At 42.2% G+C, this 27,995-nt stretch overlaps 1 protein-coding gene across 2 annotated transcripts in view; it reads right to left on the bottom strand.

The window, feature by feature from the left end:
- The window catches only part of GMPR (guanosine monophosphate reductase), a 178,862-nt gene that overhangs the window by 83,285 nt on the left and 67,582 nt on the right, over nt 1–27,995 (bottom strand). For both annotated transcript variants that reach the window (XM_029590695.1, XM_029590696.1), the window contains exon 7: nt 18,240–18,282. In XM_029590695.1, coding sequence (XP_029446555.1) covers nt 18,240–18,282 — 43 coding nt within the window. The remainder of the gene's footprint in view (nt 1–18,239; nt 18,283–27,995) is intronic.

Raw genomic sequence — 27,995 nt, 5'->3', positions numbered from 1 at the left:
CCTTCCCGGTAAATGGAACTGCTGGTAGTGAACAGTGAAGAGACTCATTTCATATGATGAGGGTGATAGCTAGTAAGATTGGTTAATCTATGATAGGACTGGGGAAGGACTGAATGTCAATTCAATGTTAGAGCTGGTAGATTGGTGTTATTGTGGGTCAGACTGAAGATAGGTCTAGTTGAACAACCATGTCTTAGCACTCTTCCAGAAGGTGAGGTAGCATGATTCGAGGTACTAGCTATGACCCACTCCACGAAGAATACCTAACTGCTGGCTATCAATTATTTGAATTCTTGCAATTGTCTCACTCTCCCTCCACTGCCTTTTGTTCCTACCCTTCTTACTTCTTCCCGCATACAACAACTCTCCGCCCCTGCCCGCTCCACTCTTCCCTCCTTCACCCTTGGAGCCCTTATGCTTGACTAGATTTCCCACACCATTGTGCTTGTTATTACCCATTGTGTTCTCCTGGAGCCTTTCTTCATTATCTTTGATGTAACCAGCATTTTACTTCTTACTTCACTTGAACCTTTCGTAACCAGCATGTCTGTTCAGACTTTCTAGATTATCGTATTGCAACTGACCACTAGCGCTGACTTGGAATATCCATGGCTCTTTGTACAATGTATTATAGTCTCTTGTATTTTTGTAACAGTTATTTTACTTTTACCTTTATCTGCTTATGATACCCGTATTACATAGTTCCCCATCCTTAACATTTCTGATGTTTACTGTTTCATTCTCTTATGCAATTATCTGTTCTATGTAAGGGCCATGCCCAAAAGTTCTTTGTTATTTGTAAACCGATACGATGTGCAAACGGCTATCGGTATAGAAGAAACTCTAAATAAATAAAATAAATAAATAAAATGGGCCTCTAGGTCGGGTTGCGGCGTCGGGCCCAGGCCTTGTGACCCAGCCTTCGACAGAACCCAACAGATCAGGTAAGTTCTTTTTTTTTGGGGGGGCGGCCCCTCGGCCAGGACCCCAGCATCGCAGTCGGGCCTATGCCATGGTCCCTGCTTTGGGCTGCAATCTTTGCTTGAATGTGATGCCAGCGCTTTGGCCTAGGCCTGAAGCTGGGGCCTTGCCTAGGGCATAAAGCGCTGCCCTATAACCTAGGCGAGGCCCCGGCTTCAGGTCTAGAACTAAGCCCAATGCATTTTTTAAAAACAAAACAAACAAATGAGGTTTGTTTCATTTGGGTGGGCCCCCAATTCGGTTCATGGCCCCCTCAAATGAAATGAATTAGCCTTATTTGTCGCGCTTTGCAATTTTGTTTTAAACGAATGCACACCCCTAATTTCTAATAATGCTGAAACATCTAACCAATGAGAAGGAGTCAAAACATCTAACTCTCCTTCTTGAGATACAGCAGTATGATTCTAAGAAGAAATAGAAAACACTTTATGAATAGGAGGCATATTCTGAGGCAAAATATTTAGAATCTCAAAAAAATATTTTTTAACCATTTCATATGGAGAGACAAATGAATTTTCAGGAAAATTTACAAAGCGTAAATTTCTATATCTAGTAAAATTTTCAAACATCTCCACCCGAGCACGAACAAACACATTATCCTTAATTATCACATTTTGAAGAGACTGACTTTCGGAAACCTGATTAGAGAGGGTACTCAATAGGGAGGTATGGCTATCCAATATGGATTGATGATGTTCAATTTGGGCAGATGCACCAGCTGAAAAAGTACAGAGTTTAGCCACACAACCCTTGAGAATATCCTCTACCTGCTGTAATGAAGAAGCAAGATCATTTAAAGAAATATTTTGAGAGGAAATATTTGCACTCCTCTGAGGAGCAGAAAAAACAACAGGAGACAAATCACTGACATTGGTCGAGACAATGGGGAAACAGGTGACAAAATGTCACTTTATGAGGATTTGTCTTCTTTGTTCAGAATAGGAGAGGATGGTGTCCCTCTCTCTACCACTTCCAGAGGGAACCTAATATTCAAAGTCTCTCCTGAGCCCAATCTCTCCACTGCCTCTGAAGCACAAATAACAGGGGCCGAAAGAAGAGATTCCACAGAGGATACAATAGTAATGAGAGGTTGAGAAGGAAGATTATGATCCTTGGGTCTTAAGAGACACCGATGAAACTTCTTTCAGCATGCCTCCAAGAGCATCCCTGATTTGGCTGGTGAATGGAGTAACCAAAGAATCGAGAGTTCCAGAAGCAGAAGCAGGAACTGCCATTTTGAGGACTGCCCCTTTCGGTTTGTCCTTGTCCCCTTTCACAAATCGAGTGAACTTACCAAGCTGCAGGACACAGAAATAGCTGACCCAAGCTGATCCCAACTAGGGCACACTATTTACCAAACTGGAGGGAGGTAAAGTAAATAATGATGCTAATCAAGGATGGCACCTGGAGCTACTCTACTGCATGTCCAAGCAGTTCCCTGCATCATATGATCTCAGTTATGTAGATTAAATGGCATGCCTTCATAGAGGCAACCAGGCTATCTAGCTATAATGCGGCAGCAAAATTACCCTGGAGGGCTTGAAGCGCTGCTGGCAGTTCCTATCATCAGTCAAGATTTTGATGACTAGGCAAACTGCATTTGCATGTTTTGCTCTGAAGTTATGGAATGCAATCCTGTTGGTAACCAGAGTATAACTTATCTGACAATCAAGCAATCATTTAGCATAGGCTATGATAGCAGTTTTTTTTGGATAGGGTCTATTTGGGTTGAGGCCTGGTAGAAGAGTGATTATTGTTTTAGGAGAATGATGAAGTCATGGAATTGGGTGGCACGGGAGGTATTGTTAGGGTGGGAGGAAAGTAATGGTGATATTTTAGGGATATTGTACAGGTGGAGAGGGTGGTTGGGAGGTTTATATGACTATTGATGTTAATTCTATTTGTTTTTTATTATGATCTGCTTTAGGGTTCATGATATAGAGCCCCTTGGGGGAATGACGAATAACAAATCCAAATAAATACAAATAGAGCAGAAAATCAAAAGTAATAAATAAATAAATATGGGTCATCTGTAATCCATAATTTACAAAACTTAAACTTTTGGATAAAAAGATTGTTTTTCGAGCCCAAATCCGATCCCTTATAAAGTCCAACAAAAGGCTTTTAAACCACAATCAAGAAATATACTTTTCTTTGCCAAACATCTTGTAGCACTCCATGTAAATATGTTTCATTCTGTGTACAAAAGTGGCAGATTGCTTATGCAGATGTAAAAATCATCACTCTGATAGCTATTCACAGTTTTGCTTTTTCTTTTGACAGTATATATAAAATCTTAAACTTTTGGGCTCAGGGATGCAAGAAAGTAGCATTCTCCATATAAAAAGAGGCTCAACTATATTGGAATCACTTATTCGTAAACGATTTGGAAAGGGGAACAACGAGAGAAGTGATCAGATTTGCAGACAACACAAAAATATTCATAGTAGTTATAACACAAAGCAGACTTTGAGGAACTGAAGAAGGATCTTGCCAGACTAGAGAACTGGGCATCTAAATGGCAGATGAAATTTAATGTGGACAAGTGTAAGTCATGCACCTAGGGAAAAATAATTCTAACTATAGGTACACAAAACTGGGTTTCATATTAGGAGTCACCACATAGGAAAAGGATCTTGGAGTTATAGTGGCCAATATGTTGGAATTCTTATCTCAGTTTGCGGTGGCAGTCAAAATAGCACATAGAATGTTAGGAATCATCTGAAAAGGAATGGAGAACATGGAAAATATCTTTTTGTCTCTGTATTGATCCATGGTGTGACCATATCTTGAGTATTGTGTGTAGGTCTGGTTGCCCCCATCTCAAAAAAAGATATAGCAAAACTAGAAAAGGTAAATCGAAGAGCAACAAAAATGATAAACAGGATAAAATGGCTCCCTTATGAAGAAAGGCTAAGCAGGTCAGGGCTCGTCTGCTGGGGGAAGAGGTGATTGAGAGGAGATGTAATAGATGTCTCTACAATCATGAGTGGGGTGTAACACATAAATAAGCCACACATTTTGCTTTCAGAAATTAGCGCCTACCCAAAGGTAGGCGCTAATTTCTTCGGGCACCGGGAAACTGCACAGAAAAGTAGTAAAAACTGTTTTTCTGTGCACCCTCAGACTTAATATCATGGCGATATTAAGTCGGAGGTCCCGAAACTTTCCAAAAGTAAAAAAAAAAAATTTGAAGTCGGCCTGCGGCTGTCGGGTCAAAAACCGGACGCTCAATTTTGCCGGCATCTGGTTTCCGAGTCCATGGCTGTCAGCGGACTCGAGAACCGACGCCGGCAAAATTGAGTGTCGGCTGTCAAACCCACTGACAGCCGCCGCTCCGGTCCAAAAGGAGGCGCTAGGGACGCACTAGTGTTCCTAGCGTCTCCTTTTACCTGGTTTTACCGCCGGGCCTAATTAGCATACTGAATCGCGCGCACAGGAGAGCAGACTTTACTGAATCGGCCTGTATGTTACTTAAGCTAGAAGATAGTAGATAGTGGTGGTGGAAGACAGTGATATAATTATTTTTATATTTTTGATTGTGATCCATTGAAGGTAGAGATTAGGATCAATGGAGTAAAATACATAAACAAATAAATCATCTAAAAGAGTGACAGAATTCAAGCATTGCCTGGGATAGACACAGAGGGGAGAAAAGGGCCAAAGAGAGGAGGGGATTAGAAATTGAGTAGGATATGCAATGGCGCAGCAGGCAGAAGCAACGAGACAGACCAAGTGACCCTATAAGTTCTTATTAGAGAAGTCTCAAGAATTCAAAGTTGCATGTGAACCAGGCAAATTTCAGATTCAAATACATTTTCACAGTTTTCCTCAATCCTGCTGAGGAAATCCACTGGATATCTGCCAGCAGTTTTTGAGAACATTCAATAAAAGTATTCAAAGGAGGTTTGAAAAACTTGCTTCCAATTTTTGTAAAATCAGATGCCAATTTTTTAAAAAAAATCTGAAGCTAAATTGTTGAATCTGCTTCACATTTCTTCAAAGTGTTTGACTGAACCTTCAAAAATGTTTATATGTTCATACAATTGTGTAATGAACTTCTCACACATTCCTCTTCTTGATCTGGCAACAATTGCTGTTCTATGTGTTTCTATGCTACTGTGTAACCAGACATGACATAACTTTAATTAAGATGATAATACTTGTAATTTTTTGAGGGGGAACTCCCTTTCTCTACCCAGTAACCATTACCAGATAAACTAAACAGGAAATCAGTGTTTGCAAGCAAATTTGTTGCTACCAGCTAATAATTCTGGAGTGTGATAGGAGATTTCTGAATAAAATATATACATTTAGCTGTCAAGAATCAGGGCTGGCCATAAGCCAAGTGGCATCCCCCCTCTGAAGATTACAGATTATATGCATGCTCTCACTCCTTTCCTTCACCACATTTGGTTGATCCTGGACCCAATCCTGACAGAAATATTCAGGCAATGACAATAGGAGGAAAAATCTTCACAGGACTTGTAAGCTAGCAGGCACTCACAAGCCCTGCAGGACTTGTAAGCTAGCAGGCACTCACAAGCCCTGCAGGACTTGTAAGCTAGCAGGCACTCACAAGCCCTGCAGTACTTGTAAGCTAGCAGGCACTCACAAGCCCTGCAGGACTTGTAAGCTAGCAGGCACTCACAAGCCCTGCAGGACTTGTAAGCTAGCAGGCACTCACAAGCCCTGCAGGACTTGTAAGCTAGCAGGCACTCACAAGCCCTGCAGTACTTGTAAGCGAGCAGGCACTCACAAGCCCTGCAGTACTTGTAAGCTAGCAGGCACTCACAAGCCCTGCAGGACTTGTAAGCTAGCAGGCACTCACAAGCCCTGCAGTACTTGTAAGCTAGCAGGCACTCACAAGCCCTGCAGTACTTGTAAGCTAGCAGGCACTCACAAGCCCTGCAGGACTTGTAAGCTAGCAGGCACTCACAAGCCCTGCAGTACTTGTAAGCTAGCAGGCACTCACAAGCCCTGCAGTACTTGTAAGCGAGCAGGCACTCACAAGCCCTGCAGTAGACCCACTCCTTACTCCCACACCTGGGCTTCCTGGGAAACCCATGTGAGGGGCAGGGGCACCACAGGATCTGTGAGTGCCTGCTGGCTCATAGACCCTGTGCTGCCTTTTCCTCCTGTTGCCAGCACATGATTCTAGTGCCCCTGCTTGCATTGGCAACCTGTGCCATTTCATACCCAAAAAGCCAGTCCTGTCAAGAATAGCTGATTTCTGGCCTTTGTGAAAGAAGTGGAGAGATGGGGAGTTCCATTTAACTGAAGGCTCCATCCCTGATTCCACAACTTGGTGAAATTCTTGCTGACTAGCTCATCTGGTTACACAAACCCTGGTATAACATATGGTTAATGTAGTTCATAGGAGCACAGTGACTAAACCATCTTCAGAATCAAAAAGTATTTTGGGGTAATTTTTCAAGTGATCTAGGTGCCTAGCTACAAAGTTAAGTGGGTAAGATTGGCCCCTTTGAAAATCTAATCCCACATAACACCTACATCTAAACTTTCACTAAATGTTAGCAGGCTATAAACTAGCTTGTTATTTGACTATTGAATGACTTACTGAAAATCAATTGCTTAAAAATTTTGTCTCAACTACACTGAAAAATATTACTTTTTAAGATATTCATCTTGAAATAATTTTTTTTTAAAGCCTAAGTTAGATTCCTTCCAGATGGAGAATGGTAAATCACTGGGACCTGATGGTATTCCCCCCTAGAGTTCTAAGGAACTGAAATATGAAATTTCAGATCAATTACAGGTAATCTTTAACCTATTCAAATCTACTCTTTAACTGAGGATGGGAGGGAAGCAAATGTAATGACAAGTTTCAAAATGGGCTCTAGGGATAACTCAAGTAACTGCAGACCAGGTCAGCCTGATGTTAGTGCTGGGTAAAATAATGGAAACTATTGTTAACACCACAATTACTGGTCATATGAATAAACATGGCCTAATGAGGAAGAGCCAGTATTAATTTAGCAAAACAAGGTCATGCCTTCCCAACCTATTAGAATTCTTTGAAGGTGCGACTAAGCAAGTGGATAATGGTGAACTGATTGATACAGTGTATTTGGATTTTCAGAAAGCAATTGATAAAGTCCTTCATGAGAGAGTCGTCTTATACTTAATACCCTATTTTCTGCTTGTTTTGTGTTAAATTAAATTCTATAAATAAAGAGTTTAAAAAAATTAATGGGCTAAGAGGAGATGTTTTACTGTGGATTGGTAACTGATTAAAAGATAGGAAACAAAGAGTAGGACTAAATGGTGGGTTTTCTCAGTGGAGAAAGGTAAATAGTGGCGTGCCCCATGGATCTGTACTGGGACCAGTTTTGTTTAACCTTATTCATTAACCATCTGGAAAAGGGAGCAATAAGTGATGTGATCAAATTTGCAGATGACACAAAAATATTCAAAGCAGTTAAAACGCAAGCAGACTATGAGGAACTGCAGAAGGACCTTGAAAGACTGGGAAACTGGACATCTAAATGGCAGATAAAATTCAATGTGGACAAGTGCGAAATGATGTACAGAGAAAAAAAATAATCCTAGTCCTGGGGGAATTCTGCACGACTGCGGAGCACAGAATTTGTGCAAATTCCCCTCCCACGCAGAATTTAGTTTTGGCACAAAATTGAACAGAAAGAAACTGTGGGCTGCAAGCAAGCGGAGTCTGTTCTGCTTGTGGCGAAGATCAGGCCCAGGGCATAGCTGGCTGCAAACAGCAAAGAACAGGCCTGAGGATCAGCTGGCTGCAAACGGAGCCCATCTCTCTGTGGTGAAGATCAGGCCCAAGGCCGCAGCTGGCCACAAGCGGAGTCTGTCCCACTCACGGTGGAGATCAAACCCCAGGATCAGCTGGTCGCAAGCAGAGGGCAAAGATCAGCAGGCCCAGCAGCAGAGAAGGTCCACCATAAGAGGCAAGAAAGCTTGTGAGCCAGTGGCATATTCACGGGTAGGCTTGGGTGGGCCCTGGCCCACCCACTTTGGGCTCAGACTCAACCAGGGCTGTCTGACCTGGAAGAAGGGCGAAGCCCGGAGCAGCAATGCCATCATGGGATCCCATCCCTGCGATGGCAAAGAAGAGGGCTGGAGCTGCAATGCCGTTGCGGGATCCCATCCCCGGTGGTAGGAGTTTGGCTGTGCCTAATGAAAAGGCCCCTTGTGTATGTGGGTGAAAAAGGGAGTCTGAATATATTTGTCTGGGAGAATGGGAGCCTGGGGGGCGGGGGGGGGGGGAGAATGGGAGCCTGAGCGTGTGTGTATGTGAGTGAGAATGGGATCCTGAGTGTGCATCTGTCTGTGGGTGAGAATGGGAGTCTGGGTGTGCATCTGTGTGTGAGAATGAGAGCCGGGGGGGGGGGGGTTGAGAGAGTGAGAGCTTCTTGTTGTGGTACAGTATGTGAGAGTAAGAACTTTTGTGTGTGTGTGTATGGTAGAGCATATTAGAGTGGAGCTTGTGCGTGAGTGTGTAAAGAATGTGAAAGTGAGAGCTTGTGTGTGTGTGGGGGAGAGTATATGAAAGCGAGAACTTGTGATTGTGGTAGAGCACGTGAGAATGAGAACTTGTGTGTGTGTATGATAGAGCATTTTAGAGTGAAAGCTTGTGTGTATGTAGAGAATGTGAGAATGGGAGCTTGCAGGGGAGCATATGAAAGTGAGAGGGAGTCTGTGAGAGAAAGCATGAACCTGTGTATGTGTGTGTGTGAGGGAGGAAGGGAAGAAGACACTAGGAGAAGAAACAAAATGAGAAGAGAGACCCTAAAAAGGAATTAGGAAATGATCAAGAAGGGAAAACAGGGAAAAAAGAGACTGGGACCGACTGATTAGAAAAATACAAAGATCAGACAACAAAGGTAAAAAAAAAAAAAGATTTTGAGATTTTAGCAATTGGAATATGCCATCTTTGGGAATATGCATTTCTTATATTTATGATTTTGCTCTTTCTTCAGTATTCCACTGTTCAGAGTCTAGTTTCTCATGCTTTCTATTTTGGTTTTGTCTGTATGTTTCTGTTTCTATTTTGTAGTCTCTTATTTCTATATTAGGTAAGTGTTGGTCTCGGTTTTGCCTGTGTGTGACTGAGGTGCAGTATTTCTGCTGAAGAAATACACTGTCTCTATTTTCCTGTTGTCCTTTGCTAAACATTTTTTCACTGCATAGTCCAGCCTGTTCTGTTACTCCACTAGGTGATGTATTACTGTTCTAGGGCCTAGTATAGTATTTCCATTGCTGCTTTTTCATATGGTTACTGTTTGAGTCCTGAGAGTCAGTGCTCTGACTGTATGGTATGGCAAAGTTCTAGATGTCTCTTTTTTTGCAGGAGTTTGTGTTACTTTATAAAAGGTTTAGCAGTGAAGGGATATTTTTTGCTGCAGTGACACCAGAATTTGAATATATATATATATATATTTTTACATTGGTTGTAATGTGATGATCTAGCGCTGCTCTGCACCTGTTCTGATCATTAATGCTATTTTATTGTAGTTATGATGATTTTTGGTTTTCTGCAAAGAGGATTCATGAAAGAATACTTTGATTTTTATTACATGATTGATTGGCTCTATTTGTTTTCTTTGCTTTTTACATGATATACTTGTGCATTTATAAATTGCAATAAATATACAATAAATTAATACAGATCAATAAGGAATTTTTAATGCTGTAAGTGCTTGAAATAATTGAGGTAAAATGTTTTAAAGTTTCACGCATGATGGATAATGGCTGATGCAAACTTCTTAGAAAGCCATTATAGGGTGCAGTATATGGCATTATTTATCAATAAGAATACAAATAGTAGGTCTCAGACCTGCAATCCTACAGCCCACCCATGTTAACCTTGTGCCCACCCAAAAAAATCAGTTCTGGCTATGCCACTGTCGTGAGCCTGTGTGAGAGGCAGTGTGCTTGTGAGAGTACCTGTGTGTGCAAGTGTGAGAAACTGGGATCCTGTATGTGTGAGTGAGGAATTGTGTGAGGGTGTGTGTGTGTGTGTGCAACAGAGAGATGGTGCCTGTGAGGGGGGGTGTATGTGCGAGAGAGAGAAGGAGCTTGTGTGAGGGTATGAGTGTGTGTGAAAGGACAGAGAGAACCTGTGGGTGAAAGTGGGACAGAAATCCTTTGTGAGGGGAGGGTGTGTGTGTGTGCGAGAGAGAGAGAGAGAGAGAGAGAGAGGGAGCCTGTGCCAGAGGTTGCGTGTGTGTGTGTTTGTGAGAGAGACAGAGGAAGTCTGTGTGAGGGCCTGAATGAGAAAGGGGTCAAACTGTGAGATTGGAGGGCTGGGTGGTGGAAATAGAATGGAAGGACTTGAGCATGGAGGGGGAGGGGATAGTGGAGGGCGGAGGAGTTGGGGCCTAAAAGGGCAGAGTGAAAGAGGTCTGGCCAGGGGAGCAGGGAAAGAGGTTGAAGGGACACTCTTACAGTGTACTTCCAGGGGAATTCTGCTCTAAATATTTAACACTCTGCATCTTTGAGTAATAACTTTTCTGTATTGCATTTTAAATTAATTACTTACAGGCTGTGATGTGAATTGTGTTATTTTAACTAATATAAAGTATGCAGAATTTTAAATTTTTGTGTGCAGAATTTTAAATGTTTTGCGCAGAATTCCCCCAGGAGTATAATCCTAACTATAGGTATACATTGCTAGGTTCCATATTAGCAGTAACTACCCAGAAAAAGGTTCTTGGAGTTATGGTGGATAATATGTTGAAATTCTCAATAGTTCAGTGTGCGGCAGGTGATCAAAAGAGTACATAAAAAAGTTAGGAATGATTTGGAAAGGAATGGAGAATAAAACTGAATATCATAATGCCTCTGTACAGATCTTTGGTGAGACTGCACCTTGAGGATTGTGTGCAGTTCTGGTTGCTTCGTATCAGGAAAGATATAGGAGAACTAGAAAAAGTACAGAGAGGGGCAACAAAAATGATAAAGGGGATGGAATAGCTCCCTTATGGTTAGAGAAGGGATATAAGAAAGGTTTATAAAATCATGAATGGGGTGCAACATATAAATAGGGGATGGTTATTTACCCTATCAAATAGTACAAAGACTAGGGGACACTCCATGAAATTAGCAGGTAGCAGATGTAAAGAAACTTTGATAAAGTATTTTTTCACTTAGCACACAATCAATCTGTGGAATTTGTTGCCAGAGAATGTGCTCAAGGCATTTAACATAGCTGGGTTTAATAGGAGTTTGGACAAATTCCTGGAGGAAAAGTCCAAAACCAATTATTAGTCAGATGGCCTCGGGGAAACCCAATGCTTATCTCTGGGATGGAGAAACAAGGAACTGAATCTAATCTTTGATATGTACAAGGTACTTCTTAATGATCCAGACTGACCACTCTTGAGCACAGGATTCTGGACTCAGTTTACCTTGACAAGCAGAGCACATCTTAATATCTTAGTCTCAGGATGACACTAATGTCATCACTCTCGCTTCAAGAGACTGGGCAAGATTACAGTGCCCTGGCACAAATCACAGAGCTGTGAGCTGTAGTCAGATGGAGCTGGGAAACTTGAAGGCTCTGCTTCAGTTTCACTTTAACCACTGCCTGCATTCACCTAAGCAAGTAGGATTGTCACCTGTCCAAAATCAACCCTGAGAGGCTGATCTAGTCCTGGGTTTTCCTCATTGCATCTGTGGACTTGTAGTCCTTGTAGTCTATATGTGCAATTGGAAAAAATCAGGATGGACTCAGCTTTTCAGGGTCGATTTGGATCACATGCATCCCAAAACCCTTAACAACCTCAAGTCCCACGAGGCACCTGCTTTTGATCTGGGGGTTAGAGCAGGGCATCCTGTTACTTGGATACCAGGAGGCAAAAGTGGAAGAGGCAAGGGAGATCTGATGGGTAAAGAGATCCCTCAGGGATATGAGGACCTAGAGACCATCTGCGCCTAATTGAACAGACTGACCCAGTGAGTATTTCCTTGTACATGTTTGTCATTGTCTTTTACGGTACTTTAAGTGTTTGCAAGTGTATTTTTACATGTCATCTCACTCTCTGGCATGCTGGTGTGGCACCTGCTGTGTTCTCCTGTCTTACCTTGGTGTGTCACTTCATCCAACTTTTCTAGCATGTATGCTCCCTCCTTCTGTTCCTTTCTGTTATGCCTGTATGTGTGTATGCTGTGGCATTGTTTTCTTTTTGTGCTTTGGATAAAGTTCTGATCACATTATAAGACTCTCTTCTGTGAATTCTGCCTTTGTTCATGCTTCTTAGTATAACTGTAACTCACTTGTATCTGAGATTCTTCCCATGATTTACCCAGAGCATGCAACAGTCTCTCCAAAGAGCCAGGATCCTGCAGTCCAGACAAGCCACCAGTGGAATCATGCAGTCCCTGGCATTTGCTATAGAGGCTCTGCCTCCTTCTTACTTTTTTCCTATTGCTTTTTGTGTTATTTTTGAGCATCCGGAGAGACTGTCCATTTTACCTTTCAGCCTTGCTTGGACATGCTGCTGGCTCCATCTCTATGAGTAATAGGCGGAGGAGGAGGCACTTCCTTGGAGGGAAAGGGAGAACCTCAGTCCTAATCCCACCAGAGATGCCAGAACTCTGCAATCCTCATCCCCACCTGTTTCCCTTTTTATCCCCTCCCCCCAACTGGGAAGGGGAAAAATGGCACTATGGGGGCATGGCTGAAACTGCGGCAGGCGTAAATGTACCAGAATTGATTTTTTTGGGTGGGCACAAGGTTAACATGGGTGGGCTGTAGGCATGCAGGTCTGAGACCTACTAGTTGTTTTCTTATTGATAAATAATGCCATATACTGTACCCTAGAATGGCTTTCTAAGTAATTTGCAACAGCCATTATACATCATGTATGAAACTTTAAAATAATTTACGTCAATTACTTCAAGCACTTACCAGCATTAAAAATTCCTTATTAATCAGAATTTATTTAATATTTATTGCAGTTTATAAATGCACAAGTATAGAAAACAAACAGATCCAAGCATCTAATAAAACAAAAATGAATATATTCTTTCATGAACCATCTTTGCAGAAATCCAGAAATCTTCATAAATACAATAAAATATAATTAATCATCAGAACAGATGCAGTGCAAAGCTAGGGCAATTCACAGTACAACTAACATGAAAAAAAAAATTCAAATTCTGGTGTCACCCCAGCAAAAAATAATCCTCCACTGCTATTTTGTGAAGTAACACAAACTCTTGCAAAGAAAGAGGCATCTAGAACCTTGCCATACCATACAGTCAACACTGACTCTCAGGATTCAAATAACAGCAACCTTATGAAAAAGCAGCAATGCAAATACTACACCAGGCCCTAGAACATTAATACATCACCTACTGGAATAACAGAACTAGCTGGACTACTACTACAGAGAAACTATATGCTAGAAGTACGGCATTTCTGTTAAACACAGGCAAAACTGAGACCAACCCTTAACTAATATAGAAATAAGAGACTATAAATTAGAAACAGAAACATGCAGATAAAGCCAAAATAGAAAGCCTGAGAAACTAAAATGTCTGAACAGTGGAATACTTAAGAAAGAGCAAAATACAAAAATAAAAGAAATGCACATTCCTAAAGCTGACACATTTAAATTGCTAACATCTCAAAATATATATAATACTAGCCGTTAAGCCCGTAACAACGGGCTCGGTCCGTTTCCTTCCCACTCCCTCCCCCTCATTCTCCCTCCTCCTTCACTCTCTCTCCCCCTCTCCCTCCCCCTTCCCCCTCTCTCTCCCCCCCTCTCTCTCTCTCACACACCTCCCTCCCCCTCTCTCACACCTCCCTCCCTTTCTCTCACGTTCCCTCCCCCTCTCTCTCACTTCCCTCTCTCATACCTCCCTCTCACACCTCCCTCTCTCACCTCCCTCTCTCACACCTCCCTCTCTCTCTCTCACCTTCCCTCCCTCTCACCTCCCTCCCTCTCTCTCTCTCTCACCTTCCCCTCCCTCTCCTCAGTCACTCCCCCTCTCTCAATCCCCTCCCCTCTCTGATCATCCACAACCGGCAGATCTCGGGGGGGGGGGGGGGCGCGGCGCCGCTACTTCTCCTCCCGCTCCTGCCGGCAGATATCGGAGGGGGGGGGCTGTCACTCCCCGCGCGCGCGGCGCCGCTACTTCTCCTCCCGCTCCTGCCGGCAGATATCGGGGGGGGGGGGGGGGGGGGCTGTCACTCCCGCGCGCGCGGCGCCGCTGCTTCTCCTCCCGCTCCTGCTTCGGGGCCGCCGCCGCTCCAGCTTTTCACCCTCGCCGCCGCTCCTGCGGCCCCACCGCCATTTTTTTTTTTGGGCACGCACGGCTCTGACCGACGTGCTCGCCCGCACATGCGCGGTAGAGCTGCTCTCTACTGCGCATTTGCGGGCCGTCGGTCAGAGCCCATTTATAAGGTAGATATTTTTTTACCTTTGTTGTCTGATCTTTGTATTTTTCTAATCAGTTGGTCCTGGTCTCTTTTTCCCATTTTTTCCCTTGTCGCTCATTTCCTAATTTCTTTTCAGTGTCTTTCTTCTACTACTGTTTTCTTCCCTTCCACACACACACACACACACACACACACACATACATGAATTCTCTCACAGACTCAAGCTCTCACTCTCATATGCTCCCCCCCCCCCCCAAGCTCACATTCTCTGCAGACACACATACAAGCTCTCACTTTCTCACCCCTCTCCAGGATTATTTTCTTGCACACACAGACGCATATCCAGACACCCATTCTCACCCACACGTACAAACCCAGACTCCCATTCTCAACCACAAACCCATGTTCCCATTCTTACCCACACATACACATATTCAAGCTCCCATTCTCACTCATACATACACACATTTAAGGTCCCATTCTCATCCATACATACACACATTTAAGGTCCCATTCTCACCCACACAGACACACATTCAAGCACCCATTCTCACCCACACACACAAACCCAGACTCCCATTCTCACCCACAAACCCATGCTCCCATTCTCACCCACACATACACATATTCAAGCTCCCATTCTCACCCATACATACACACATTTAAGGTCCTATTCTCACCCACACATACACACATTCAAGCACCCATTCTTACCCACACATTCAAGCTCCCATTCTCACCCACACACATACCCAGGCTCCCATTCTCACCCATATATACACACATTTAAGCTCCATTCTCACCCACACACATTCAAGATTCCATTCTCACTCCCATACACATCCAGGCTCCGATTTTCACCCACACAAAGCAAGGCTCCCATTCTCATCCACACATAAACATTCAAGCCCACGCACAGCTTCCGCTTCCTCCCCCTCCCAAGCAGGAAGATCAGCTGGCCTCTCCTGCTGCCACTGGCCTCTGCTATCTTCGGGCCGTACGGCCCACCAATCTTCCTGCTTGGGGGGGGGAGGGGGAGGAAGTGGAAGCTGTGCGAGGCGCTTCCGCTCTCCTCCACCCCCCCAGCAGGAAGATCGGTCGGCCATACGGCCACAGGACCACTTCCCCATGTGTGGCGTGCAAATGCACGGAATGGCACGCCAGGCCTGGGTCCTCCTCTTTGCTGTCGCGGGGATGGGATCCTGCGACAGCCTTGCAGTTTCGGTGCCAGTTGGGTGGGCCTGGGTCCAAATTGGGTGGGCAGCTACACCACTGAAATGTACTGCTGTGATGCGGCCGCCTACTCATCCCCACCCCTTCCATTTTTCTTCACGGCTCATCACGGGGGGGGGGAGAGGTTTAGGGGGTGGTGTTACAGAAACATTTCGGGGTTATTCATAGTAAAATTGATATCACTAAAGATTTGTAGCCATTATAATGGATGATTCACAAATCAACTCCTCTAGTTATACTTTTCATCCAAATGGCTGTAGTTATTTTGGGCGATAATGGGTGATACATTATCGCCTGCAGCGTTACAGGACTCCAATTTTCCCAAACTCTGCCCAAACTCCTCCCGTTTCCCTAATTTACATTTTCGATTCGTGAAGCGGTAGTTATCGCGATTTGAAGAATGACCCCCCTAAGCTAGCTACATTGTTAGCCGGATAAGTGCCTGAATATTCATTTAGCTGGCTAACTTCTGAATTAGCTGGGCAAATGCTTTTGAATATGAACCTCTGTTTATATAACTGGGTCAATAACCTTTTGGAGAGGGACTGGAGGTGGAGAGAAGCCTGATATTGTAAAATATAGATGGGCTTCACCTTCTGCACGCTCAGAATATCATTTCTTAGGCTCTTTCAAATAACTTTTAGAATGCTTCACAGTACACTGAATAGCAGTTGAATATCCCTTTTTATGACAGCAGATATTTGGGAAAACCTGATGTCTGGCCATGATTTGTCAGTGAAGGCCAAAACATTCAGGGGAGAATCAAGCCCCAAGTTCTTAAAGGTGAATATGTCAAGGGCCTGCTTTATGGTCAGTAAGTATCTCCCGCACAGACAGGAGTGCTGCACGGGAAAAAGTTGAATTGGCTGATTCAGGTGTTTCCAATGTTTATCTTGCCATTGTCAGGGTACGCCAACTGCTATTGTATAAATTGGAACTCAAGAAAACAAAGATGCTCTGTTTTGGTATGGGAAGTCTACAGAACTAAAAATGGAGATCAATGCACCATGATGAGGGTTTTCTCAAAGTTCAGAGGAAACCTTCAGCTGAGGTGATGGGAGAGAGGTTGTATGCCTTCTGTTCAAGCCGCCAAGAAAAATGGGATTAAGTGGAAAGGAAAGATGCTTAGACCCAGAGAGGGAATTCTTTAATGAAGCCACAAACTTGCCAAAATGTGAACAAACTATTGAGAGAGTAAGTGAGAGATCTAGAAACGCATTCTGTTGCCAAATTCCTTCTTCAGGCTGGCAGAGGGAATTCTTCTTAAGATGAAAAGAATGTCACTTTAAGATAAATTAAATCCTATATTTAATTTTCTGCTGTGTCCTGCAAAATTTTCATCTAAACCTACATTTTTCAAAGAGAAGTTATGAAACGTTCCGCATTCCCCCCACCACCCTACACACAGACTAACGAACCATGCACTAATTTTATGAATAACATTGGAATCCATGGGCAAGAGGATTCTTGCTCCAGTGATTCCGTTTCCTAGGCGATCAAAACTAAGTGACACTAGATTGAGCAGTAACCTGCAGCCTAGCAAATGAGTGCAAAAGACCCCGTGTGAGTATGTGGACCACCAGAGATGTAAAAGTTGATTCATTCCTATAAGTACTGAAGGATTTACCCTCGAAGCAGAACTGTGCAGACTAATGGCTCTCTCAAACAAATGCTAATGTAAAACAAGCATTAGGTGATTAAAAGACATGCTAACTTTGATCCATAACCCTGATAGAATTTTCCTCCCTAGAACATACACTTGATTTTCTTTTTCCCTTGCTGCATGCGTGTGGGCATGCGCTAGTGACGTTTGTGCAACTCTTGGTTGAGTTGGATAGGGACACCCAATGGGACCTTTTCAGCGGCACCACCACATCTCTGAATCCTTTTGAGAAACAGTTTGCAAATTTGTGGAGGAGGAAATTACGAAATGCAAAGTCAAGTGTTTCTGTGCTTTAACCTGACCTAACATCCCTTTTCATATACTGTGAATCTGCACAAATGGGTACATTTTTTAAAAATGTCTTTGAGCGTGCGGTGAGCCTGAATATGCTCCATTAATTGTAGCACCTGCTTCCCCCCAACACATCAAGTACAGAAGGTGTGAAAGCTGTTCTCCTGAAAAAGTGAATTTTCTAATAGTGAAGCCAATAAATATATATATATTTATATATATATCTACTGTATCAGTACTAAGGCTGCATGAATGTTCTTAATCTGCTCATTAAAAGATATATGACGATTTATTAATTGAATATTCAATTTTTGGAATATGCTCTTATGTCTAAAATAGTAAATGTACCATTAATATTTGGTATTTTGCGGCTTGGTTTCTGTGAAGCTGAAATCTGTTGTTTGTATTTTATTTTGTTTTTATTATGTATGTACCCTTGTATATCGCCTAGGCCTTGTTAAGTGTTAGGCGATTAATAAATTTTAATAAATGAAAATGAAATAATGCTTTTCTCCCATTCTCTGTCTATAGGAAAACAACTAAGCGAATCAGGCCCTAAATTCTAGTGCTTCACATTTGATTAGATGTTTGTACATATGTGTATTTTGTACAGAAGGGGAAGGCTGAGCACACACCTCACCCTCCAGGTGAATTGTTCAGTATCTGTGCCATGCTTAGATTACTTACCAAAAGCTTTGGCAACATCTCCTGGACAGCTACAGCCGCCGTCCTTTGGAAAAGGAAACAAAGCAGAAATCACAGAGCTGAAAATGCAATCCTTTCTAAGGAGAGGCCATCACAAAATGATATTAAAATGTGTAGACACCACAAGTCCATGCAGCCTAACAGAGACTGCTGTTATTTATTTATTTAAAAAATCATTTGTTTAATGCCACTCCAAGGATCATGGCAGTATACAACTTAAAATGTCAATTTATTCCAGTGAGCCATGCGAGTCTATAGAGGATACTGCACAGGTGTAGAGAGGAACCTTCCAAGGTTTTCATGAAGGGTTAGTCATTACACACTCATCATTTAAGGCAGCATTTCAGCACAGTTGATCAAAAAGTCACTTTTGTTGGAAGACTCCCTGTGGGTGAAGAACATTATAAAATAATATTCTACACTACTCTGAGGAGCAAATGATTTTTGGAGAAAATGTTCCAGGGCTTAATACATGCCAGAAATTCAATTTTTCCTCATAAGCAATGCTATGACCGTCTTGCTGGGTCTCCTATGGTTTCCACATTCCGAAGCGTTCTATGATAGAGGATGTCCCTACATGGCATCACGAGGTTGCATGGAGTCGGAAAGATCCTGGAACATAAAATATTGCCTTTTGTGAAAAGGGTGCACAGTGCTAAATGTTAATGTTATGCTTCTATGGGGGTATATTTCACCCTACCTGATTTTTAGCGAGTTTGACTTGAAATGCTGCTTTAAATAACCCTCCTTTAATGAAAGATTATTATGATCATCTTATAGATGTGCAATCAGCTGCAAGCTTTGTGTCTAGAGACTCACACTAAAGTAGACTCCGCAGCAGGGCACATGTTTAATGCCGAAATCAAGGCTTACATACTCATCATATCAAATAAAAATATAATTAATTTGCCTTATTTGACAACCTACCGACAACCTGCAGCTAGAGTACTATCAACTTATCTAAGGAACATATCATAATGAATCAGTCAATGTGATTCTGAGGAGCACTCACTTCCCACATTATTACACAAACTCCACATATATGACAATAATCTCTGCAGCAGAAAACATATATACAACACTAGAAGAGGCTATTGCTGTATCTTTGTGGCTCCATCTATCTATGGGAGTTAGATTGATCATCAGTTATTTAATATAATTGTCAGCGCTGGCATAAATTTCACCCAAGCAGCCTGTGCAGTGCAGCATAGCCCAAAGAAAAAGAGGATCCTTTTGCAGTTGTTCCCAGGACATTCTGAGGTGGATCCTCATCCCCATGCCCGTTCTAGGGGTCCGTTCCAAAACTGTCACTTGAGGTCCATTAATTTGAACTTAGGCCGCTGATTAGTCATGGCCGTCATCCTGAATGCAGTGCATCCCTAAATCATGACTGATGGAAGCCAGCAGGGTAAGTCAAGTGATGGACCCCTCTACACATGCCCTGTTCCTTACATACTTCCTGTAGGTATCTGCTGCTTGCCCAAGTAATCTTGCTTACTTGGAATAGCATTATTTTTGGTCGCACACCTTGCTTTGTTGCATATATTCCCCTACATGACTACGTTTACTCCACATCTATTATTTGCTTTTGATATCTGTTGCTTGCCTCTGTCAGATAAAGGATATTGGGCTACATGAAGCTTTGGTCTGACCCAGTTTGGCAGTTCTTGTGTCTTTTTATTCTTATGTTGAGTGAATGGTATTTTGCTGTGGTAAACGAGTGCTCCTAAAGTCTGAATGGGTTGGTTCATTATATACACGGTCACGACATTTCTTTCAAAATCATTGAACCCTATAATGAACAACCAAATATTTGTGTAGCTCGACAAATATATGTGGAGAAAATATTTAAAGAAGAATTTCTGTTCATAAGAGAGAGAGGAATGGCTATAACACGAGGTGAAACCTATTGCTATGTTTAGTGTGTACTTGCCAGCCCTCTAAGGTGACCTTTGTCCAGTTTACTTCCATTAGTTTGGGCAACCTTCTTTTAAGCCATTGCTCTGGTGAGATCAGAGTTTAGAAAAGTTGCTAAAGTCTCACAGGGTTTTTGACCTGACCTCTCAGCCCTTGCCAACCTCGAAGGCAAAAATGAGAGCAGTGGGCATACGAGGACGGCAGGGGTTGCAGAAGTAGAGGAATTTAGGGAATCTTTCCTGTTCCCAACCTATGCCAATATTTTACAAAACAGCCTTAAAATACGTTGTTATTTTGCAGCCTGGAAACAAATTGCAAGTTATGTCAGAATTCCATAAAAATCTGTTGTCTTTTAATTCTACAGTTTCTTTCTGAAAATACGCGTGTCCTACCAGCTACCAAACCTCGGGGGTACATTCAGGACTGGTGGGGTAAGTAGATATCCCATGCTCCCTTGGGTTCTTTCCTGACTGGCAGAGGAGGGAGGAGTTACAGACTTTCAAAATCTTTAGGTTTTTGGGTAGGTCATGTGACACCTTCCAGTAAAAGGTACACACTGCCGCACAGCCCGCTATTCTCTAAAAAATAAACCTTTACTGGAATATTGATGCAGATGAATAAAATCAGTAGAGGGGAACTGAAGAATAGTGTAATCCATACAGCAAAAGGCAGTATACTGGTGAAAAATTTACAGTTGCTGTACAATTTTCACACAGTAGAGGTTTTCTTTCTTCTCTACCCACTGGCTCTGAGGTACTCTTAGGAGAATAAGAACCTCCCGGGGCTTTCTCCTTTTTGGGATGTACAGATGTACAGATCTCAGTAGTTCAGTTATTCTCCTTTACTCTTAAGCTTCTCTGAGACCTTCCAAGCAGCAGCTCTGAGAGTAGATCTCTTTACTCTGTCTCCAACCAGAACTCCACCTGGCAAACCGTGAGGGCAAATCTTCAGTAACAAGGAAGGAGCATGGGACTAACTCTCCTTTCTCTACTCTTCACCTCTCTTGGTTCTCTCAATCTCAGGATCCTCCTTGTACCCCCACGAAATATTGTGCCTCCTGGAAGGCCTGAGGGCTCCAGCCTTGAGCCTCAGCTACCTTCCCAGGATGGAAGACTGGATGAAAGAGAATAGGAGAGAAAGTGGGCTTATGAGTTGTGCTAATCATTCTCCATTACAAGACCCTTCCACCAGGGAGTGTCAAAGAACACTACACCCTCCTACTCTCTCTGGCCTCATATATTCAGCGTCAGTGAAGACTCTGATGCATATAGTAAGGGACAGTTTGGTAACACCCTTACCTGCTATCTCTATTTGTCATTTACTCTTTCACCATACTGCTCTCATTTGTGTCAGGTGTTTCCCTGTCTACTTTGTCTCTTCAGCAATATTTAGCTATTTCTTTTTAGTCCATTAACCTCTTTTCTTTTCTGTCATCTCTTCTCTTATTGATCTGCCATGTTGTGTTTTGTTTTTTCGGGCAGGAGCAGGGTAATTTGTATTGAGTTGAGCACCTCCAATCATTTAGAACAGTTGACTCCCATATGCAGATTAGAGAGTGTCAGCTGAAGGAGAACTATAAGCAAGGCTAGTGAAGAACTCAAGGACAAGGCATAAGAACATGCCATACTGGGTCAGACCAAGGGTCCATCAAGTCCAGCATCTTGTTTCCAACAGTGGCCAATCCAGGCCATAAGAACCTGGCAAGTACCCAAAAACTAAGTCTATTCCATGTTACCGTTGCTAGTAATAGCGGTGGTTATTATTTAAGTCAACTTAATTAATAGCAGGTAATGGACTTCTCGTCCAAGAACTTGTCCAATCCTTTTTTAAACACAGCTATACTAACTACACTAACCACATCCTCTGGCAACAAATTCCAGAGTTTAATTGTGCGTTGAGTGAAAAAGAACTTTCTCCGATTAGTTTTAAATGTGCCACATGCTAACTTCATGGAGTGCCCCCTAGTCTTTCTATTATCCGAAAGAGTAAAAAAACGATTCACATCTACCCGTTCTAGACCTCTCATGATTTTAAACACCTCTATCATATTCCCCCTCAGCCGTCTCAAGGAAGTTGGGAGAAGGTTGACTCAAAAGGAATGGGAGAAAACACTTTTTTCTATAAGAGGTCTGTGGACCTCTGGAACAGAGGTGGTAGTAGGGGCGGGAGAGAGGTAGAAGACCACAGATCAAGCAATATCTGTGACGCTGCAGTAAACAGGCATACATGGACAGACTTTGTGAACTAGGTGGTCTTTACCTGCCAACGTCTTCCATGTTTTTATAAGTTGTATTTCCCACATTCCTTCACACAAGAAGAATGTGGTCCTAGGTCAGCTCTGCTCTCCCACTAGTACAAGCCAAAGGAGACATGCCAACTCTTACATAGCATTTATCTCCATTCTCATCCCCCAGTCTCACAAGGTACTTCCGAGGGGACGGGAGTTATCTTATATAGTGACAATTGCAAACGTAAACTGATCTTTTGTGTGTATAGCAGGAGATGGATTTACTTTCTTTGTGACATTTTCTTTCTAAAACAGTAGCATTCTATTTAGGATGCTTTTCTCGTCCGTCTTGGCATATTTCAAATTAGAATGGGCTGTCTCCTTCAGCAGCCAGCTGAGAGTCTTAAACTGTGAGATATCTGCAGTCCCACCCCTTGAGCCCAATGTGTTCCCTATCCAGGCACATGCTCAGATCACTCCGGACTCAGTTTTGCATAATTCCCGATATTTGACTATTTACTTGGCTCAGGAAGTTTGCAGGCTTTTTTGAATAATCTTCATGTTTGCATATGCTGTGGAAAAGTTGTTGCATGAGGGAGAAAAGGGGGAAAGAATAAATTTAAAACAATGAATCAAACCAATGATACAGCAGCTCAGCGGCCGTTGGGCGAGTCTTCATTTTCTATAGATTTTCAGCTCCTTCATTCCCCAGCAAACATTTATTTTTATTTATTTAAAAACGTGTATTCCACATAATCCGCAAAAACCTTTCATAACTGATCACAATCAGTACAATACATAATAAAGAAAACAATACATTAAGAAACCAGCAGAAACAGGAACCTAAAAGCAACATTATTTTATAAAAATGGCCCACACTGATAGGGAAAGGAAGGGCAACTTTCATATACCAGGACCATATGCCTGAGAAAACAATAATTCCTTTCTTTAAAAAGTAATCAACATCCTTCTGAAGCTAATGTGACAGGGAATTCCAAATCACGGGACCTGTGACTGAAAAGTCCCTGTTACGGGTTTCCTGGAGGCAAATCTTGCGAAAAGAAAGATCTGCTAATAGGACTTTCCCGGTCAAGCGTAAGGGGTGAGGGGTCACACAAGGTGCCAAAACCTCTCTCAGATAAAATATCCCTCACTATGAATAGCTTTATGAATCATGATGAGTACATGAAATTGAACTTGCTAATGTACCGGCAAACAATAGAGATCTGAAGACTAGGTGTAACCAAGGCACAAAGTCTAATACCCCTGACTTGCCTAGCTGGGACATTTTTGCACAGACTGCTGCACCTGGAAAATGACTTGGTTAAGTCCTAAATAAAACAGTGTTGCAATAATAGTGGATAGAACTTAAGACCAGAGGCTGAACAAACTGTACACAAGTCAGGGTCACAAAAAGATGTATTTTGACTGCCTCACTAGGCGGAGTCTGTGTAAGGGAGAGGCCACTGCAGCTTAATACCTGACTCCTAAGTAACAGACTGGAATCCAGAAACACCCCAGGGGCTCTAACTGCCATTGAAATGGAAAAAGAAAGGTTTCCAACCTTTAACAATATAAGAACACATGAAATGCCCTGCTGGGTCAGCCCAAGGTCCATCAAGCCCAGCATCTTGTCTCTGAGAGCAGCCAGTCTGGGTCAGAAGTACCCGTCAGATCCCTGATAGTTGATCTATTCTTTGTATCTCCCTCCCAGGGATAAGCGCTGGCTTTCCCAGTCTACCTGGCTAATAACTGGCAATGGACTTTTCCTTCAGGAACTTGTCCAGTCCTCTTTTGAACGTCATTATGTTAGTTGCCTTGACCACATTCTCCAGCATCAGATTTCATAGCTTGAGTGTGCAAGCTATGAGTGAAAAATTCTTCCTGTGATTTGTTTTAAATCTGTCAGTTGTTAGTTACATGGAGTGCCCCCCCCTAGTCCTAGTGTTGTTTGAAAGGGTTTCCTATGTATCCATTCCACCCCACTCATAATTTTATATATTTCAATCTTATCCCCTCTCAGTCGTCTCTTTTTGAAGGTAAAGAGTCCTAATCTGTTTAGCCTCTCTCTAAAAGGGAACTTTTCCCTTTACCATTTTTGTTGTCCTTCGCTGTACCTTTTCTATGTCTACTATGGCTTTTTTCAGATGGGGTGACCAGACCTGCACACAATACTGGAGGTGTGGTCATACCATGAATCTATACAAAGGCATTATGATAGTCTCACAAGGTTCTTCTTCAGCTCTTCACAATCTGCTGCCATTTTAATAACGAAACAATTTTTTATCATCTGCAAATGTGGTCACTTTACTCATTCCTTTTTCCAGATCATTTATAAATATGCTAAATAACACAGACCCCTGTGCATTCCACTAACGACCCTTCTCCATTTAGAAAACTAATCATTTAGTCCTGCATCTTGTTTCCTGTCTTTTATCCAGTTATCAATCCACAACAGGACACTTTCTCGGATCCCATGATCTCCGAATTTCCTGAGTAGTCAATGGCCACAGTACCAGATAAACAAGCAGGTTTCTTTAACAGCCTCCTAGTTACTTGAAAAAATTCACAGAGCTGATTAAATAAACTTTAAATCTTAATTATAACATTTCTTTCCTAGACATTTCAACAAAGCCCACACACCTGCAGCTTCGCCATACAGTCTTCCTTATCATGGAGCTGACGAGATTTATGCTACTGACATTCAGCCTGCAAACTCCTTTTTTCTAGAATTAGATGCTGGGACTACCAAAGGATTCTGACTCCTGATTTATGAGAGGACTGTTCTTTCAGGGTCAAGTAGGTTGCAAACCTGAGACAAAGTATGTTCATCAATTCAATAGCAAAGTCCAAAGATAGACATGCTAATAGGTTCTCCCACTGAGCCTTAAAGCTCTCAGTATTAACCTTGCCCTTGATTAGCTTAGGCTGGATAACTGTGGGGCTAAGTGAGTTGGCAAAGCTAGATCTATGTTTAAAGATGATAAAGAAATGATCAAACCTAGGGATCGACGAGCTCCAACCAGTAAACAGAATCTTAGTATGTAGGCAGATTTTGTTAAACCAGCAGATCAAGTGTGTGGCCTGACACACGAGTGGGTGACTCTATTGCTTGGATCAAACCTAATGCACCCATTGCAGAAAGAAATTCGCTTACAAATGCCACAGACAGTCATTGACATGAAGATTGAAATCCCCAATAATAATCAGGTCCTAAACATCAATTTGGAGGGAAGGAAAAGTCTTGACTAACAGCAGAGGATCAGTAGAAGATGAACCAGTGAAACCGATAAACCAACATAATGACCAACTAGAGACCCTAACCAGGCCTTCAGAACTGTGGTCCAGAATTAGCGTCAAAGCAGATTAAAAAATATAAGCAGCTCCCTCTGCCATCCCATCTCTCTCTATCTACAGTTGGCCTTTGTAGGAGTAACCCTACAAAACAATTTCAAGCAGCATTGTCTGAATTATCAAGAAGGCTGCTCACCGTGTGAAATGTTGCTAGCAGTAAATTTGTTATGGGCTTGACAGTTGCTTGGTTTTGATTGTTAATATTACTACCCTTAACAGAAGGCTTGGGAGTAATCTGCTTGGAGTGGCAGTTATTATTCTTTCTATCCTTAACAGAAACATGGAGGTCACCTGCATGGAGCAGCAGTTGCTACCATAAGAAACTTGCTGGGCAGACTGGATGGACCACTTGTTTTTTTTCTGCCATCATTACTATGTTACTATGTAACCTTGTATACATATTTAGTTAAGGGATACCACATCAGCCTCAGATTACCACGATTCTGTAATATAAAGAATATACATATTTTGATCAATGATTAAAACAAGAACAGAGGTCCTTTATTTCTTACCGAATGGATATGAAGATAACCTAGCTTAACCTCAGAATCTATAGAAGACTTTTGGACAAATGCCAACATTGCTTAGATGAGACATAGATTAAATAGGGTGCATAAGGGAATGAGCTTCGAGGTGATTTCTTGGGGAGATCACCACAATGGCCTTGATCAAGGATAACAGAAATACTTTCCCCCACGATACATGCTGGCCTATTATGACACATGGAAAGACCAGGGGAAACAAATATCAGGTCAAAAAATACAAAAATGGGAAAACAGTAGCTTAGAAAAATCACATTTTGAGTCACACTATAGAGCACACCAAGGGGAAAACCCCTTTTGTTTGCATCTCCTTTGATGGCAAACCCGCCAAACCGGGCTGGGTGGGTATTTGTAGGTAACTGGCCCGAAAGTAATTCAGTGGTGGGTGGGTGGGATTAAACCTGGCAGCAAAGTGTGCTGGAGGGCCGTGGAGAGAAGGTCCAGCAGCAGGCGTCAAACTGGGGAAAGCTGGTTAAGTCCTTCCATGCAGCAACACAAGCAGGTAGTGGCGGAACCTGTTGGGTTGGTATTTTTAGGCAGTTGGGCACGGAAGTGACATCAACAGTCGGTGAGTGGGGCTAGGCCCAGCAGTAAACTATCCTGGAGAGCCCCAAGGGCCGCAGAAAGAAGGCACAGGGGAAGGCTAGCAAGCCCTTTCCCGCAGCAAAGTGAGCAGGTAGTGGCTGAAGCTGTCAGACTAGAGTTTATAGGCAGTTGGGCCTGGAGGTGACATCAGCAGTAGGTGTGTATACGGAGAGATATAGACAGAGCCTGACTGCAGACCATGGTCCTCTAAAAAAAAAAAAAAAACAGCCCTCTGCTGAGTCATTTCTCATTGTCCTGCCCGATGGAAATAACCTGCCTCTCATCCTAATCCGGATGAAAAAAGAAGATAGATGCCTGATGTCTTATGAAATCCTTTATTGAAGCGGAGACACAAAGATTTGCCCGACTCAGGCCGAGTTTCGCCGTTTGAAAACGGCTGCCTCAGGGGCTACAACATAAATAAATATATATATAAATATTTCAAACACACTGATAGTATAAATCCAAAAGAATCCTTATTTTTTAAAAAAACTTATTAAATATGTTAGAATGGTGACATATAAAAAGCGCATAAAAATACATAACGTTTAAAACATAATGAAACTAGAAAATACTTATATTTTAAAAAAATTTTTTTTGTATGTTTATATTCTAAAAACTCACGGTTTGTATAACAAATACAGTAAAATTTAAGAGAAGAATTATTAATAGTTACCTTATATTCTCTCTAATTCACAATTGGGATAACTGTATACGAAAGGTCACATTGAGAACTATGCGACCAACTGCATTATCTGGTCTGTAATGATTGAAAAAGGATGGCATAAATATCTAGGACATTGATATCGATATCTTGTTACTAATGAAATGTTCAAGAAATTGTTTTTGCTAAATCCAATAACCTAATAATAATAAAAGCATATAGAACAAAAATTGATTTTGTAAACGATTGATCTAACAATTATAAAAAATATATGTAATTGAATGTTGAAAGCTTGATTGAATTGTGAAAATAATAGCTATAAATGTATATGTAGTATATTAATGCTATAGTAACAACCATGCGATAAATGGCTAGAATTAATATATCTTTCGGAACCACTATTGTGATTTGACTCTATTAAAACCAGGATGTATTGATCAACATCAAAA

Source organism: Rhinatrema bivittatum, chromosome 2 (genome assembly GCF_901001135.1).
Source record: "Rhinatrema bivittatum chromosome 2, aRhiBiv1.1, whole genome shotgun sequence".
NCBI lineage: Eukaryota > Metazoa > Chordata > Amphibia > Gymnophiona > Rhinatrematidae > Rhinatrema > Rhinatrema bivittatum.
Note: the sequence above shows the minus strand (reverse complement) of the source record. Positions and strands in the feature narration are given on the sequence as shown.